Source organism: Halictus rubicundus, chromosome 3, assembly GCF_050948215.1.
Source record: "Halictus rubicundus isolate RS-2024b chromosome 3, iyHalRubi1_principal, whole genome shotgun sequence".
NCBI classification, from domain to species: domain Eukaryota; kingdom Metazoa; phylum Arthropoda; class Insecta; order Hymenoptera; family Halictidae; genus Halictus; species Halictus rubicundus.
In genome coordinates this window covers 17,703,505-17,722,603 of record NC_135151.1, presented here as the reverse complement: position 1 = coordinate 17,722,603, position 19,099 = coordinate 17,703,505, and the positions used below count along the sequence as shown (strand labels likewise).

Below are 19,099 nucleotides of genomic sequence, written 5' to 3'. Positions count from 1 at the left end.
ATTTCCAAAATGTAATAACAATTACTTGTTTCAAAATCGTTTGTATCCTAGAAGATGTAAGCTTTCGTATTGCCCAAACCCAACTCAGCTATTTCGAATAGTTTTCTTTTAAATTGCACATGAATATTGGAAAAATCATGCGAAAGGGGACAATTTCGCGTTCTTCATTTTGTCCTCGAACTTTGCCGTCCTCCTGTGGGTCGTGGAGGGGGATAAAAGAATTTTTCCTTCGGATTTGCTTCCTTTGAAATGTTCTCAAACCATCCGCTCATTTATTTAAAAAGAAAAGAAAATTTGTCCATTTTCGAGCGCCCAAATCTTTTCGTTCCCAAATATGGGAGCGATATTCGGGAAACACGGTTCCGTCCGAATGCAAGAATCGCATAGTTGCACGGATGGCTGCGTCCCTTGGCCCGAAGCGAATCCCGGCGGCAAAGGGTTCACCGCGTTCGCGAATCAGACCGGATCGATCGGTCGCTTCTAAGATAGATAAACGACTCTCGGTGTCGGCACGAGCCGACGATGGAAATTAGCATGCTTCCTCCATCCCTCGTACTTCCTCTTCGTCCGCTTCAGTAAACAAGCGCACTCGTTGGAACGGCCGCGGCCGGCTCCCGTGCTCTTCCTTCTCTTCCTCCTTCGGATCCGAGACGTTCCAACAACAGATCCACCATCGCTTAATCCCTAATGCATCGCAGGTTTCGAAAAAATTTATCATCGCCTGGATACATAAATTCACTCTAATAAACGCAACATAGCGATGCATAATCCGATCACCGAGTACGGCACACTTCCGTTGAACTGATGGCTCCTAAATATGAAAGGCTGATCAGCATCCCTGATGAGGACAGGCATCAATCGCGTCTCGCAATAGTCGGATGAAAAACTGTATTTATTGGTTACGATATTAACGCTAGATTTACGGGACCCGTCAAAATGTCGGGTTCTAATATTCTTAATTTAATATTATTAAGATTCTAAGGATGCATACATTAGAGATTATTTAGCAAATTTATTTCTTTGGGTATACATTATTTTAAAAATATTGCTAAAAATGTGGGTAGCGCGTTCTTGTTATTTTTATGAAGTAATGCAAAATAGTCGCTTTTAGTGCTGCGTAAACCTAGCGTTAAGGATGCAATCCTTTGTACAGAACCAGTACCACTGAAATATTAACAGAAGAAATTATTAACTGAAGGAATCTGTACTTCTGTTGGTTACAATGAACTAAGAACATTTTTATTTTGCACGAAGATCTGCAGATGTAACTTGTTCACGTAGTTCAGTCAGAAATATTTGACAAGTATTTTTCCAACGATCATTTTACTGTAACGCATCTTCATTTATTTGCATCGTAAGGAGGACTCAAGAATGGTGCTCTTATCGCCAATTTTGCAGTTATACTCAAACCGAACAATTTCGAACAGTGAATTTCATAATACAGTGATATCTCTATATATGTCGTCGAGGCGTGGATGATACACGTCGCGGAATTATCCCCACTACCGCGGGGTATACCCCGTGAGTGTAAACACAACACGGCTCGGGTATGTCTCCTGGACGATACACTGCGCCGGCAAGACCCGTGTCGATGACATATATCGAGAATTCACTGTACGTACGTAACATTGTTCTGTATTGTCGGCATCGGACTATGCACGGTGTTATTGGCCTAAAACCGTCTGAATGCTAAGGTGCATCGACTTGACGCAACAATCGGATCCTATCGCTCGAGGAAAGGGACAGGCGTGCGGCGCATTTGAATACTAGGACACGTGGGTGTGACGGATGATCCGCGGAGCTCGTTCAACCGGAAGAGCGGAACGCGCGACGACGTTTTATCCCCGAGCACGTACCTTCTTCCGTCCGTCTCGAGTAAAAGAGTCCCTAGGAACGGTATCCCGTAGCTCCCTAATAATTTGGTTATTGTTCGAGCGGCTGTGAAATTCCGGGTCGCGGAATCTGGTCGACGATGCTTCCGCGAGGAAGTTCGTCGCGAGAGGGATCGCCCGAGCGGAAATCGGGCCGAAAAGTCGTGTTTCGGCCGTGTCGTTGACTCCGTCGTGCCCGCCGCCGTTTTATCGGGCCTACGTGAGCCGTTCCTGCGCGATTTAAATATTTATAAGCCCCGGGAACTACGGATTCGTCGCGCGTCGCGTCGGCCGGATTTTCCTCGCGCGAAAGCTCCGGGCGTTCGAACAACCGTAAACGGACCCTTCGGTGTACCGTTCCGCGTGACGAAGAACGATCTGCGACAGCTTCCCCAGAGGGGGCCGGTTCGGTGCTCGCAGAATTCGGTGAAAGTGCGTGTAATCCTCTAACGACAGTCTCCGCGGCTCGACATCAATAAATTTAAACGGTGAAAGTGTTGATCGTCCAATCCATAAAGGATCGACGAGGCAGGGGGGAATCGCGACGAGGATCAAAGATCGAAATTTCTCTCCGGAAAGAATCGAACCTCGCCGATTTATTGCTGTCTCCTCGAGATCGGACCCCGGCTCGTGGGCCTCTTTTTACGCTTTTCTCGGACGCCCCATTGATCCACTTCCTCGGCAAACCCGTTGAACCTCAAATCTCTACGTCGTAATCTAGATCGCTAGAACCTAAATTCGGACTCTCTAACGTTTCCTCCGAACCCTTACAACAGATTCCAGGACTCTTGGACCTTTCTGGACACTCTGGATGCCTTTCAGGACATCTTCGATCGGTTTCAGACCCTACAACAGTGGTGGCGAACCTATGACCTTTTTAACCCGTAACGGTCCGGAAGTATTTCGAGTTCACTTCCCACCTAGGTCCAAGCTATTTTTCATACGAAGAGAAAATACGAGTTTAACAAACTAAAACACAGTGGTAAAAACTGAGGCTAAACTTTACTTGAGGAAACCAGAAATTTTTAACTGTTTTTTCTGTAGTCCGGTGGATTTTGGTGGAGGGATGCCGAGAATCCAGGTTTCGATCCTAGGAGATCGGCAGTTCAAAAGTTATGCGTGCGTAAAACTTTATTTTAAACTGTAATTCTTATTGCAAACTTGGAAATCTATAAACTATAGATGTCGTTCCAACCGTCACACAGTGGTATTAACAAATTAAAATATAATAAACTCAACTGTGTAAAGTAACTCCGGGAACTCTCACGTTTCCTTGCAAAATCAAAAGAAGACTGAATTTGCACGCGAAGAGGACAAAAGTGCACGTAGGCAAAAACGGCAAAAGATAACGGAACATAGATAACAAGCGGAAACAAATTCGCAGAAGTGACCTGGCACAATGCTTAACGCGTTCATTATGTAAACATGACAAGAATAAGAGTGATGAAAATAATAAAATGATTTTCGCCGCCATATACGCGGCGTTGGACCCAGTAAGTAAAAGTGCTATGCCGCTTATATGGCGGCATTGGTTCGTTAACGGTTAAATGACCCACGCGTTGATTTTTCTAAACTTGTTTTGTACATCGTAAAATAGAGAATAATCGAAAATATTAAAAAATGAAATTACATATATCTATGCGAACATTGGTGATTTTTGTGTGAACGTAATGCTGCAACATTGCACTTTTAAAGGTGACAACGTTGTAAAATCTAGCTTCCTCAGACACGCATCTTTTGTATTGCAACGTCACCCAATGTAACTCATGGTATCGCCCCATTGATATCGATGTTTTGACGTCGACCTTTATTTTTGACGCTCGCTTGTAAAAGTAAAAGTTGTAGAAAGAAGGAAACGTAAAACTTTCTAGAGGATTTTGAAAGTGAGAACCAAAAAAGAGAGTCAAGTTTTTCTGTTAAAAACTTTGTTTTCAAATTTTTTTATTTTAAGAATTTCTTTCCAAATTATTGGTACCCTTTTCACCACCCTTTCCAAGTAATGCCAGTGACTTAGCGACCCACGGGCTAGTATTAACAAAAATAATTAACAAAATTTTACCCACTTCTTGAAAAGGTTCGCCATCACTGCCCTACGACCTTGCCGGGATCCCTCCGAGCCACTCCGACCTTTTCGACCTTTGAGAGCTTCGCGATCAAACTGCCCTTAGAGGTTTTTCAATGACTATTGAACCATTCGGAAGCTGACCAAGAAAAACCCGTCTGAAAATTTCAACCCTCTAGCTTGCCCGTGAGGGTAGTTACCGGGTAAATCGAATTTCGCGCTTTTCCGCGCATTTTCCGCACTCTGATGCTTCCTAAAATTCTGAAAAAAATGTGGCCTATTTTCGTTCCTGAGGCACATTTTTGAGAATTTTTTCAGATTTTTTTGTTGCAAACTGCGGTCGTATACGATCTCCTCTCTTCGTGCTCGCTTCCGAAATTCTCGTTGCCGACGTGCGATTCCGCGGGTCGGCTATCACCGGATTTTGATTCGCAACCTAACGAGAGGCACGTACTATCGCGTTCCTTTCGCGCAAGTTTCTATTTCGCGGAACGGTAATACATAACGGACTTTCTGTTTTCGTGCAAAAGCAAAGGCGCAAGCAAACATTAGCGTAGCGCACACGCCGGACGTTTAATGCGCCAGCCTGCCGCACGCACTCTGTAATAAGTCAATCGAGAGTTCAACGTGATCGGTGCTTTCCTCTAATCGCATACTACGGGCCGAACCTCCTTATCTGCGAACCGGAAACGAGGTAACAGTCCTCGTCCTGCAATAACTCCTGATTTCCCTGTCTATGCATCCCCGGGATTCTCTCGCCTGCAAATTGTATTATAATATCAATCTCTCGCGGATAACGAATCGCTCCTGGCATTCCTGCGACAAATTTCTACGTTTTTGTCATTTTTAGTTCATTCTTCGAATTTTTAAAAAATTCGTTCGTCGAGAGAAGATTTCTTACAGTGTGAAAATCAAACGAAAGTGCTATGAAAGTGCTATTAAATTTTGATCGGTGCAGTAGTAGGTCTCCTCGGACCTCGTAAACCTGTACACGTGATAAACGCTTGTTACTCGTCTTTAATTGAAATCAAGATACCGTGTTAGTTGCGCGCGCGCGAGCTATCCGGTTAACAAGTTCACGCATTCTCGAGCATTGACAGCCCGCGGATTGGTCGACGTGGCCCGCTAGTCGAACGTCATTACAAATTGCAATGGCTTTCAGTAATGTCAGACACGATAATAATACTTTCTAAGTGTGTTGTTGCTCGACACGAAAGTAATCGGGAAAAGGGAAAAAATTGTGCGTTACACGGTGCACGGTGAAAGTGTTATTAGAACGACGCGACGACGGTATTAGAAATCATTCTCGGTCCCCCGAAGGGTTAATCACCGACGGAAACGAAAATTATCGAACGCCGCATACAATTAGGCTGTTCGAGTCGAGCCGAACTGGTTATTATCGCTTCTCTTTTCTTGTTACTCGAGAACACCTTTCTTCATCTTCCACCTTGTTAAGGTTCTGCGTGTTTCTTCGATCGTTCTTCTGGCCAGAAAAAGGTCTATTTTAATCAAACAAGAGCTTGCGTTTCTCATAAAACACCGCAATCCAATTACTACCACAAACATGTCCGTGTAATTAATAGTGGATCTTCACCCATCTATAGCACCCGCAGATCTCTGCGATACGGGAAACACGAGAGACGGGAAGAATACCGAATGCGTTAACGCAAGTGGTTTCCTGCGAACCTGCAACCTTTCGACGATCATCTTTACTGCAATGCATTTTGACCCGTTTGCATCACTAAGGAAGAATAAAGAATGGTGCTCTTGTCGCCAATTATTCAATTATACTCAAACCGAACAATTTCGAACAGGAAATTTCATTATATCGTGATATCTCTGTATATGTCGCCAAGGCCTGGATGATAAACGTCGCGGAACTATCCCCACTACCGCGGGGCCTCGAGAGGCCTCGGACGCCGAGGAGTGTAAACATAACTCGGGTATGTCTCCTGGACGATACATGACCCTCGCAAGACCCGTATTGTTGACATATATCGAGAATTCACTGTATATAAATTGTGGTGTGGTTTATAACTAATGTATATGACGATATATACAATATCTAAATAATAAATCATTTTACATTTCTAAGTTGGTTATATACAATTGAAAGAAAATTGGCAATTTTAGGTAATTTTCACATGGCTCTACTGTAAAATTCCCTTTTCTCGACTTATGTCTTCTTTTCTTTACTTTTGCTTTTCTTCCGAATGAACGACATGAGCACGCAAAAGACTAGTAATGACATGGAAAATGTATTCCTACTTGTTTTTACTATAAAACTTTTCGTTTCGTCACACAATGTACGTTTCCGTGCTTTATCCCTTAAAAATATTAAGAAAATCATTCTTAATCGGCAAGAAACTACAGTGATTTCTCTCTATATATGTCGCGAAGGCCTGGACGATAAACGTCGCGGGATAATCCCCACTACCGCGGGGTGTACCCCGTGAGGGGCCACGAAGCTCGATAGGCCTCGAACGCCGAAGAGTGTAAACTCAGCGTGGATCAAAGAATAGTGTCTCCTGGTCGATATATGTCGCTGCCAAGACCCGTGTTGTCGACATATATCGAGAATTTATCATATTTCAGTAATTTGTATATACTTGTACATACTGTTGTGTATGAAATTTCCCGCTATGTACGCTAATGATGCCAGTGGGTTAATATTTTGTAAAATTCGTGACGACGCGGCGCGAGGGAGACGTTGCCGCTATTATATCTAAACGATCGATCAGGCGAGCAAGTTTGACCGGCGCGCCGGAAACGGCGGGGATTCGTCTGGCCTGGCGGTTCTCGGTTAATTGACCGTTGCCGATCTTCCTTGACTCTTCCCAGGACCTCGCGGAGGTGCCGGCTCGAAAAAAGCTCGAGGAGGTAACGGGAACGGTGGAAAAGAAGGAAAAGGAGGAAAAGGAGGCGCTGGTTCGCGGCGTTTATCGGCATCGTGGCTCGCGCGCGCCGAGATCCGGTCCCGGGCCGCGCAATTAGCCGCAAGCGCGATGTGACGAAACGCTCGCCGTGAGAACTAGGCGAGCCCTCGACTCGACTCGGCTCGACTCGGCTCGACTCAGCTCCGCACCGCTCGGACCAGTCGTATCCTCTGTCCGTGTTTGCGTCGCGGAGAGCGAGTTCTCTTTCGCTCGAAACGAGTTCTTGAGGACGCGGCGCGACGCCCAGCCCGACGCAGCCCGACGCGCGACGCAGCGCACCGCGACCGAGGTCGCAGATGAAACAGAAGGAAACGTAATCGCGAATCTAACCCATTTCTTTCCGCCTACCGAGGCCTTTCTCTGCTACCAGCGATTCGGACCTCGTCGTCGACCGAGATTCTTTACCCTTGATCCTAATCTTTCTTCGACTACTCGATCCGCCAGATAGATCGATCGTTTCGTTTATCAGGGTGTCACTTATGGCTGGTCTTGAATAACGACGTCGAACAGGATACCTCGAATAGGCGTGGCTTCGTTGCTCCTGCTGTGCAAACTGTTCCCGTAAGGGGCGTGGCTGCGCCGCTCTCCGTGAAACTAGGTCAGTGCTCCACGGGGCTATCTGCGCCCTCGTATAACTTCGACTCTGTGTGCACCCAAAAGTTTAACTCCAAAAATCTTTGCTTCCTCTGTGTGTAGAGTGCCCGAGGGGCGTGGTTTCGTCGTTCTTACCATGTAGGGAGGCCAGAGTGGGTAGAGTGCCTGAGAGATGCGATTTCGTTTTCTTAGCCCGCGAAATGTCCTGAGAGAGTATGATTTCCTCGCTCACTTACCTTGGGGTGCTTGAGAGGGCGTGGTTTCGGTGCCCCCACCCTGTACAGAGGCACAAGTGGACGTAGTCTGATTAATGCCTAAATGTAGAGTGCCTGAGAGATGCGATTTCGTTGTTCTTAGCCTGCGAAATGTCCTAAGAGGGTGTGACTTCCTCGCTATTTTATTTTGTGCTGCCTGGGAGGGCGTGGTTACGTTGACCACGCCCTGTAGAGAGGCCCGAGTGGACGTGACTTAGTTAGTTCCTGAAAGTAGAGTGCCTAAGAGATGCGCTTTCGTCGCTATTAGCGCGCACAATGTCCGGATAAAGAGTGGTTTCTTTGCTAACTTATTTTAGGGTATCTGGGGGCGTGGCTTCGGTGCTTCCGCCCTGTAAAGAGGCCCAAGGCTGATTAATTCCTAATTGTAGAGTGTCTGAGAGATGCGATTTCCTCGCTCCTTTATTTTGGGGATGCCTGGGAGGGCGTGGTTTCGTAGCCCCCGCCCTGCAGAGAGGCCCGAGTGGGCGTGGTTAGGATGCTCTCGATTTCACCGGAGCTAAAATCACCGTATCTAGTTTAGTGTCGAAGAATTACGCTTCCAGATTGAAGTTTTGGGATCGAGATCGATCGTATAGCAAAAACTGGAGTCGGTATCGCGTCCCTATGGTTACCGCGAAGCGGATAACGACACCGAGCCGGGTTTCACCGCAATCGGATCCTTCTGCAGAGGCGCATGGACGCTCCACTTGCGAAGTCTCCTCGTAAAGATCGGATCGAGCCCCGGTTGGACGCGATCAAGATCGATTTCCAGGTTGCTCACGATCTGCCGCGTCCCGTCGTCTATTTCCCCTGGCAGCCGGCCAGTCGATTCGCCGCGTGTATCTTATTGTGCCATCATTCTCAATTTGCTTTATTGCCGAGCGGTGCTTCGCCGGCGTTCGCGCGAGCGCGTTCGCAACTACACCGTTACTTTTGCTCACGCGAGGCGAATCCGCACGATAACCGAACGTTTCCCTGTTACCCGAGGCTTCCTAACTCGGAACTTCCTGGTCGGAGGAGCGAACGCCGTACATGGAGGGAAATACAATTCGCCGGAATGTGGCCGGCGGCGTATCGAATCGAATCGACGTAACAACGAGGATGTGCGAAACAATGCGGCGATAGAATCATCGGTCGAATTAAGAAAAACGTTTCCGAGAGACAGACTAAGGTCCCCGGCGAACATAGTACTGTACAAAGCTCGAGTCTTCGAAGCTCCAAAGCTCAGAGACTCGAAGCTTAAGGACTAAGTTTCTAATGCTACAATTATTTAAAGCTTAAGCTTTCGAAGCTTTAAGACTCAACGCTCGGCAATAGAAAAAAGAAACAGATAACAATTCTATGTCTGTGTACACATTACATCGGAATATGCAAACACATCCTGGCAATACAGAAGACTCGAGTCTTCGAGTTTCAAGCTCAAGCTCAAGCTTTGAGGACTCCAGTTCTCAAGGTTCAAACCTGGAGAGCTCCAGCGTTTGCGGCTGAAGTCGCGACTCGAGCCTTCAAAGCTCAGGGCTCAGTGCTCATTTTAACAATACTAGACGAACATTTGTGCGAAACGGAAATCTGCCGCAAGATCCGCGATTCACCACGTAAAACGATGACAATAGAATTTCAGGGAAAGGAAAATATAGCGGTACAGAGAACAGCTATCAGGAATAAACGAGACGGCAGTTGAGAAGCGTGTTCACAGACTTTCGACCGCGTTTCCAAGATGATTTCCCTGCGTGCAATCGGCCGATCGGCCATTTCCCGGTTGAAGCGGGAAGCGACAAGCGACGCAGAGAAATCTCTGGCCGTAGTGTCGCGTGCGAAGCACCCGGACGAGCTAATTCGTTCTGGTTCGCGGCTGCACGGAGCAAGCGCGTGCGTCTGTGTCTCTTTGCGGAAATGGAAAGCAAAACGAATCGAACGGGCACGCGCGCTCGCGCCGAGAAGAAATTGAAACTGATATCGTTCGGATGTTATTGCCGTCGATGTTTCATTAACGATCGGTTTCGCTTTCCGTCGCGGATCGCTCCGCGTTTCTCGTCCATCTCGCTCGCGTCCACCGGAAGTCCGTGATATCTGCGAATTACTTGACCCACGGGCCGCTTGCTCGCACTTGCCCCAGAATTTATTTCGCGATTCGAACGATTCAGGACCACTTTGCCCTGAACGATCTCCTCGGTGAGGAACAATGAAACCGGCGAGTGGTTAATTCGTACAGTTTCGAAAGGACACGTGCTTCTTGCATCAGCTGGAAGATTTCTCCGAGGAACGGTGTCGCAATGAATTTTTGTTGTTGATACGCGGGTTTTCTTGTGCTCGATCTAACGATAGGGGCGCCTAGGATTTCGCGGCGATAGAATTTCCAACAACAACGAACGGCTCGGTGAGCTAGCTGGCTACGTGTCAGCAGGATGTTGGAAATCTGGCACGCCACGGCGAGCGGCGTGCTCGCGTTTCCGTGGCATTGTCGTAAAACACCGGAGGGGACGGGAACAGTGGAAAAAAATACGCGGGAAGAGAGAGACGGGGCGAAAATGATCCGCGGGTCGCGTGAAAATCCATCCACTGCGACGGATCGGGAACGCGATTTCACTGCGGACTACATTCGTCTCCTTTGTCGACGTCGTTTCTATCCGCCACCCTCGCAGTCCCATTCAAATTTACTTGAAAAACCTTTCACCAGCCCGACATCGCGTTGCGGGCTCTCTCTCGTACGGAATTTCGTCTTGTTCGAGAGTAACTCGTTAACCCCTTAACACGTTGACTGCCGTGTCACCCATACGTGGCTGACGGAATCGTTTGTCCAGGTTCTGAAATGAATTTTCACGTTAATATATTCGTTGTGCCAAATTTTATTAGGATCTGCAAAATGCAAGAAAGTTGGAGGACTACTCTCATTTTTTTCCAATTTTTATTTCGTTAACCCACGGCATGCACACCGCCAATTTTTGGCCTACTTCTAACGCTTATATTACCAAATATCAGCATAACCTCGTCAACTCATGACCAGCGCGCGCTAGGTTGAACCTTCCTCTTTCGAACGAGCCCTTTCCCAGCGAAAAATGTTCTCAAATAAGAAGGAAAAGTCGAGGCGCGTAAAACCATTTTTCGGCTATTTTGTCGGTAACGTGGTCGCTCTACCTTATCGCGAATCTACGGAGTCATCAGTAGTTTCACGGGACCCGTCTAAATGACGGACTCGACGTTTTAAATTTGCAATTATTATTGTGCAAGGACGCACTTGCGAAGAATTGTTCAATAGGCTCGTTCCTTTGAGCAGTTATTACAATAAAAATGGCTGAAAATCTGAATAACTACAATTTTGTTATTTCTACAACGTAAAATAGTCACTTTCAGTGCACCGTAAACCTACTGTTAAACAGAACGGCTCCTTTAACCAGTTAACTGTGTTTGGCGAGTATACTCGTCATGAAGAAATGGCAATATTTTGTGTCATGACGAGTACACTCGTCAAAACAGCTATAATTCAAACGGCGGTTAATTTTTGGGATGCAACTTAGGTGCACATTTTTCAAAGAGGTCGCAACAGCTAACTGGTTAAAATCCGACCGACCTTCCTCTTTCGAACGAGCCCTTTCCCAGCGAAAAATATTCTCACATAAGGACGAAAAATCGAAGCGCGTGAAACCATTTTTCGCCTATTTTCGTCGGTAACGTGGTCGCTCTACCTTACCGCGAATCTACGGAGTCTTTTTCTCCCCCCGATAAGCAGCCACGCAGCATGATTTACTCGGCGGTATTCCTAGAATTTCTCGAGCCGGCATCCAACCGCAGGATCTTTAAAAATCGACCCGATAAGGAGCGAATCGATCGGCGAGAGACATTCTCTCGCACTTGTCACCCGAGACTAATCAGTCGATCCTCGGCAACGGCATGGGAAACGAGTTTTTAAGCAAGCAGACCGTTGGCATTAGCGCGCGAACGCTTCGACTGGCCGGGGTGAATCATCCGAGAGATCGTCTGGGGCGATAATAGGGAATCGCGGGGGCGCGTTAGGTCGATCATCACCAGGGCAACGAATTTTCGTGGCCGTGCACGCGACGCGACGTCTGATTTATCGAGTGGCTGTCCAGCGAGTTAGGGTGCTGGCGGTTTCTCTCCCCCGCGCCAGTCCGTTCGCGACCGCCACTCGAAACGCGTCCATTTCCAACCATAACGAATCGCGCGAAAGCGTGTTCTGTGCGCGTAAAGTGTCTCTCTAGCATCATCTCCCGTGCATTTGCACGATTCCACAACGTTTCGAATCTCCGAAGAGCGCAGACCATCTCATTTGCAATTCGCATTTCCATAGGAGAGTAAACATCGATTTTCGTCGGTCGTTCCGGTCAATTAAAAATGAAATTTCGAAACGTATCTACGTTTCACCGGCGCTCCGTGTTTCGCGCACAAACATCCGCCGTTCATTTTGCATAAATTGTCCGAGAGAGACTCTTTCGTGAAAGTATATCGATCTCGTTCGAGCGAAGTCTGGCCTAGGAAAGTCTCCGTATCCACCGGCATCCGCGAAGTCGAGCAAGGATATTCGAGCTCGCGACCTCTCCCGAGGAAAAGAATCCTTGATCGTACACCTTTCTAAGGTGGCAGGTGAACGTGCCCACGAAAACGGGCCCACTGACTCACTCGGTCGGCAGAAAAGGTAAACGCGTCTGCCTCGGTTGATTCCGTCAGCTGATTCACTACGGTTACGGCGCAGACTGTCCTCAAGGATCGATCGATCTCTCGTAGATAGACCGCGGATTTTACCCGTTACTTTAACACGTTGACCGCCATGTCACCCATACGTGGGTGACGGAATTATTTGTCCAGGTTTTCAAATGGATTTTTACGTTAATATATTCGTTGTACCGATTAGGATCTGTAAAACACAACAAACTTGGAGGACTACTCGATATCACACATTTAATTTTTTCAATTTTTCACTTCATTAAACAACTTACTTTGATTTTATGAAGTTTTTGAGGTCTCTAGTTTGGCAGTCAAAGTGTTAATGGAGATTCGATTTTAACATTTCACCGCAAAGACACTTCGCTCGTTTCAGGTGAAATATTAGGTCGTCCCAGAAGTTCGTGCCGTGGATATGTTTGTATTGTTCACCATTGAAAAGTATTTTAATGAAAAACCGCAGAAATTTTATAGTGACGGTATGATGTCTTTGCCGAAAAGGTCAGAAGAGGTTGTGGAATGAAAGGGTGATCACATATTTTATTTTTAGAATTTAATTGGTACAAGAGTAAACGGCACGAACTTATGCGACGACCTAATACATTTCCTTGGGGATTAGACTTAACGATCCTGAATGTAACAAATTGAAAGAACTTTTCAAAATAAATCAACACTTTTTCCGATCGATTTTCCCTCGAAGTTTCTCGATTTTAGAAAAATGGATCGCATTTGTGGTTGTTGGATTGCGTTTGAAAGGCTCGTCTCGGCGAAGGGTTAACCCCCCAAGCACTCCCAAAGGAGGGTTCCTCGAACCCTACTTTTCCACTCATTTCCCCTAAAAAGAAATTGTTTTTTAAAAAAAAGTAGTACTTCGCCGCGATGCCATTGTTTTTCCTTTCTACGCACTGTAATTTTTTTCCCACAGCAACGGTACTTCGGGATATTAAACTTAAACGTACAAACGACGCTAAATAATTTTCTGAGAGTTTTTCACCCAAGAAAAGTGGTCCTTTAAAGCTTTCCAACCTGTGGGTTCGACGAGAGCCTCCCGTTTGGGAGTGCCAGGTTTAATGGGCAGAACCGTCGAGTTTTCGACGAAGGAGTCAGCCGCGCGGATCGCGGAGGTTCTCCGACGTGAAAACAAAGGGAAAAAATAAAGGGAAAAACACAGCGGTTTTTCCGTCGCGGAACGAGGTTGGTACCGTTGTTGATCCGAGCGCGGTTGCGCAAGTCGTTCGACTTTTCTTCGCTCGTGCGCCGCGATCGACGTCACTTTCTCCTCTCCCGCGGAAAATTATTACGTTCCGCAATTTCCGTCGGGTGCCCACGTACGTATCCGGCTGGAATGCAAGCGGACAGATCGGTGTGTGCACCGTGCACAGGTGGTGTGCGCGGCGTACATAGGTGTGACCGTGCCGCGCCAACCAACGGTGCTTTTGCAATAACATCGAAGGTGTTGCGCGTTGCGCGTCGCGCTTTTGCACTTCGACTTTTCGTTGGCTGTGTCTCTTCGGCGACGTCCGCGTGTCCAGTTCGTGACCCAGCAACCGCATTTGCGGCTGCGGGAACGGCCGCAACTGTTAACCGCCGAGGATTTGTTGGGGATTGGGTAAACATCGTGGGCGATCGACGTGGGCATGTCTTTGGCCTGGTTCTCGCTTGGGAAATAATGTTCTCTGGATGAATGTGCCAGCCGACTCCGAAACCTTGGCCGCTCGATAATGGCGTAGAATCCTATATGGAAACTCTCGCTGCGGGCGGTTTCATCCGCAGTTTTCGTAACACTGTGGTCTTCGTAGCTCGCTTGACCCGTTCTGCTGCCTACGAGACTTTCGCAGATTTTTTGCCGCGAGCACCGAGCGTCCACGACGACGTGCCTGATCGCTAAACACTGTCTTCGACTTCGTACCACCCTCGCGCTGACGCAGACAGTGATTTCTCTATATATGTCGCCAAGGCCTGGATGATAAACGTCGCGGAATTATCCCCACTACAGCTCGAAGCTCGAGAGGCCTCCGACGCCGTGGAGTGTAAACATAACACGGCTCGGGTAGGTTTCCTGGACGTTGACGTACAGTGACTCCTACTAATTTTCGGGTGCTCTTAAAAATCGCATAGCTTTGTCAATGTTGGACTGTACTACTTGAATTTTCTTGAGAAGTTTGAACCATTGGTTCGCTACATAACGTGCAAAGAAGTTTGGTTAAAATTACAATTGGTCGAAATTGCAGCGAAAGTACTAACAGTTGTATTTTGCAACTTTTTTATGCGGGATTATAATTTAAAATGTACGCGAGTCCGACGATCTTATCTGTCGCGTTTCTGTGGAACGTCGCGAGAGTAGGCGAAAATGCGAAATCGGCGCTCAAAAATGGAAAAATTTTGTTTTTGTTTTTAAATGAACGAGTGCAGGGGCATGTTTTAAGAACATTCCAAAGGAAGCAAATCCGAAGGAAAAATTCTTTTATCTCCCTCCACTTCTCACACGAGGCCGGCAAAGTTCGAGGAAAAAATTCAGAACGTCAAGTTGTCCCCTTTCGCATGATTTTCCCAATAGTTCAAGTGCAATTTAGAAGAAAACTATTAGAAATAGCTGAGTTCGGTTTAGACTTGCATCTTCTAGGATTTAAAACGATTTTGAAACAAGTAATTGCTATTACAGTTTTTTCACGTGAGCACAAGTTTTTCGCCGGAATTTGAACTTTATGAACTTTATGATTTGAATTTTATGCATTTATGACAGAAATGGGTAAGCACAATTTAAAGCAGTGGACATATTAAAAAGATTTAAAGCCACCAGCCTATTGGTTTCAGCTTAATAAAATAATTAAAATAATGAAGAAATTTTTATCTCGCTCCTGGGTCTTGCAATCAATGCAAATATTTTTTATTTTATTTGTAACTAGTGATAAACTTGCAACAAATCTACCAGAAACTACAGATTTACTTCAGGAATATTAATGCAGAAGAACAGGTATATTAATTCCACTTATCCTATAATTCGTTTAAAACCTGTGTAATGAGTAAACACCGAGTAAATCCAAATTGACTTTTATTGCAATTTGAAGCTATAAATGTCACCTTTTTATCTATTAAATTTCATTCAATTATCTCTAATGGTTTAGAAATTATTATTTTAGAGCGCCAAAATGGCATTTTCGCGCACTGTGCGGCAGCTTGTGCGCGTCCTGTCCGTTGCGATCGCGTTTATTATCCGGCCAGGAGATCGAGTAATCGAATTTTTCGTGCGGACGGCAGAGGTGAAAAGGTCGCGTGGGAAGCGATCGGGATCCTCCCTCCTGGCGAGCAAAAGGAGGACGTGGCGCGCGAAATCCTAAGTCGCGCGTGAAATCGCCGACCGCTAACTGCGTGAACTAGGTAGGCGAGCCACGCGGCGCGGCCGAGATTCGCTAACGCAATTAGGGACGGGAATGTTTTGCCAGCGGGCCTTTCTGCTTCTTCGCCGATCGGCGGCTAATCTCCGTTTAACGGCGCGAAAGTGTCCGGAGCGGAGGGAACGCCGCGGTAAATTGAATTGCGAGTCGAGAGGCTTCGACTCGTCGTGTAATCTTCTTCTCGCAGTATGTCAGTTTCTCGCGGAAACCTCCGAAAGAACTTCCGAGGAGAAGCAACCGCCGCCGAGCCGATTACGATGAAAAATATTCCTCCTTCGCCGACAAGTTCACACTCCAGTCTCTCTTTTGTCCGATTTTTAACCTGTTCGCCCACGAACCTGTCACCGCAATTTTTCTATCCTCCATTCCGTCCTATTTCTCGAAGAATCGCCAACCAGAAATTGTTTAGACTTCGAAATAAAGGAGCACTGAAATGAATTCGCAACTCCACGTGTACATCTCCCGATCATAAAATTATAGAAAGTAGAGAATTTCGTATTTCGGTTATTTATAGCTCTCTTACAATTTTACATCAACGCGAGCATCCATGCTTTACGAGTAGGCGACACCGAGACCCGTTGGCCACCTTCTGAAAAACGACTCGTTCGACGGGAATTGCCGAGTGTCTCGAGAATCCCGAAAAACTGTTACCAGCTCGAGAAACCAATGCGCGCGCGTTGAACCGTTCGTGAACCGGTTGCAGAGGGTTCGCGAGCTCCGAACACGAGCTCCACCCACCCTATGCGGTTGTCCCCGAGCGATCGGTCTGGCGCTGGCGAACGGAGATCGGTAAATCGCTAGCCGAGGATCATTCGAGCGCCACCATGGTGGTGTCGCACCGAGAGGGTAGCATCTCGTCGAACATCCGGGCGATCATCGAGCAACTGAACCTGAACCCGGTCGAGAGGCGGCGGCTGATCGATCGGACGAAACAGGACACGTCCCGATGCAAGAGCTTCCCGAGCGCGCAGACCGGCGCGAAGATCAGCATCGGTGTCTACGGGTGCAAGGAGAAGGTCGAGTACGAGATCCCCGGATCGATCAGACGGATGTTCGAGGATCGCTCGAGAAAACCGGAAGCACCGCAGACGATCACGGTTAAGACGCAACCGGATGACAACAAGCCGATCGAGGTAATCGGTCAGACCGTCACAGACTTCTGTCGGCGTTCTTCGGCTAGATAACCGAATCCGTGAGCAATTCGTTCTCGTGCCATTCTTTGTTCGATCGCTTGTTAAAAGAAGCTATCGCGTACCCGGGATTGTTGCAAAACAATTTGTAATAACCGTGAATCATCCGTGCGTTTATAGCCTAGCAGTGGCAACTCGGTATTATGAAAGACTGATATGGAAGCATACCGGACCCGCATATCTCGTGAAATTTACGTACGGTAAAAATATTGCTATTGTTTATTAAAAGTATAGAAATCGAAAGATATCGATATGCACACTACCGCTGAAAAGTATCCGTTCACTTCGCGGTGGATAGGTCGACGAATCTCGTATTTAATTTTAGTGTAGGATTGGTAAGTTCCAGATACGTAATTTTTCATTTGAAACGTTAGATATTTCATAAGAAACTAATAGAAATCGATTTTAGTCACTATTGTAGGTACTGAATTAAGTTTTATGCAACGCTAATACATATTTCGCAAGTATCCGGATACTTTTGAGCGGTAGTGTACGTCGAGTGGTCTTGGAGCGTCGTTTTGGACGGACGCAAAAAAATAAGTGCTCCTCCACTATTAATAAAGCGCATTAGGATGTATTAGGATTAGTTTTAGGATTAGCGTGCGAAATATCGGGTCGGGTCGGGAACACGAAATTTTTTCGGGTTTCGGGACGGGTACCCGAAAATTCCGAGATTCTCGAAAGTGTCGGAATTCCCGAAAAAGTCGGGATTCCCTAAAGTGAAATCGAAATAATCGGGAAACCCGATTCTTTCGGGAAACCCGATTCTTTCGGAAATCTCGAAATTTTCGGGAAAATCTATTCTTTCGGGAATCTCGAAATTTTCGGGAAACCCGATTCTTTCGGAAATCTCGAAATTTTCGGGAAAATCGATTCTTTCGGGAATCTCGAAATTTCCGGGAAACCCAATTCTTTCAGGAATCTCGAAATTTCCGGGAAACCCAATTCTTTCGGGAGTCTCGAAATTTTCGGGTTCTCGCACACCCTTAAAGCGCATACGTTTCCTACAAGAAGACTCTTTTGTTATAGTAATGCCTAAAATACCAGTGCGCCCACGCAACGACATATAAATTAAATCTTATTTAAATCCCAACCTCGAAGGTTTGTTTTCCGTAAATTTCACCGAGATCGACGTGTCCGTGTTCAGTATGTTACGCGACACGAGGCTGGTACGCGCGACCGATCGCTTCGTTGGAAGTCCTTGAGTACCGGGGATCTAGAGTTTCGTTGGATCCGACGCGTTTCGACGCGCGTCGCTAAGCCCCTGTTTCTGACGCAACAGACCGCGTAACCAGACAAACTTCGTAACGAAATGCTCACGGATTTCACGGAAATCGGCTGGGACGATTGCGCAATAAAACGATCACGTTGAATCCGGCCGAAAGGACAAGGCCGTGGAGAGCAGCAGGGGACTGAGATCGATTAGGCTCCCGTGCACAACGGAGGATCGGCCTCGACCGAGGCCAGAGTGCAGGAGGACCGTCCCTCAGCCCAGGAAGGAGCTTCAGCAGCCGGCTGACTCGAACGCGATCGAGGTAATCGATCGGACCCCCCGCGATCTATCCGGAGACGCGATCCCCTGTAGCTCCTCCCTGGATCGAATATACGCTAACGAGCAAAACTGAGTCTACACTGTTTGAAGCAACATAACTGTTTAAAAATTAGATCAAATGACTTGAATTTTATTGAGAAGTTAGAAGGATTAGTTTATTAGACGAGGTGTAAAAAATTGTTGACAAAAGTTTGCATTGTTCGGAATCGCAAAAGAAATAGTAAAAGTTGGTTTTTTCAGCTTTTTTATCTGAGCCTGTATTAAAAATTTAAAGAATGTATTTGATTTGATATCCATGCTGAAAATTTCACCGATATGGGTTAATTCGTTTGCGAGTTATAAACGATTAAAAGTGCGATTTTAAGTCGAAAATCGTGAAAAGCGGCAATTTTTCCACTTTCCAGCGTTTACAACTCGTAAACGAATTAACCAATACCGGTGAAATTTTCAGCATGGATATAATTTATTCAAGCGAATCAAACACATTCTTTAAATTTTCAATACAGGCTCAGATGAAAAAGCTAAAAAAAACTAACTTATACTATTTCTTTTGCGATTCCGACCAATT

At 46.5% G+C, this 19,099-nt stretch overlaps 1 protein-coding gene across 7 annotated transcripts in view; it reads left to right on the top strand.

The window, feature by feature from the left end:
* LOC143352878 (uncharacterized) overlaps positions 1-19,099 on the top strand; it is a 145,847-nt gene that overhangs the window by 120,050 nt on the left and 6,698 nt on the right. Inside the window, exon 2 of one of the 7 annotated variants that reach the window (XM_076785859.1) lies at positions 16,493-16,922. The exons of the other annotated variants lie outside the window; for them this stretch is intronic. Coding sequence (XP_076641974.1) covers positions 16,614-16,922 — 309 coding nt within the window. The 5' untranslated portion in view covers positions 16,493-16,613. The remainder of the gene's footprint in view (positions 1-16,492; positions 16,923-19,099) is intronic. 7 annotated transcript variants of the gene reach the window in all.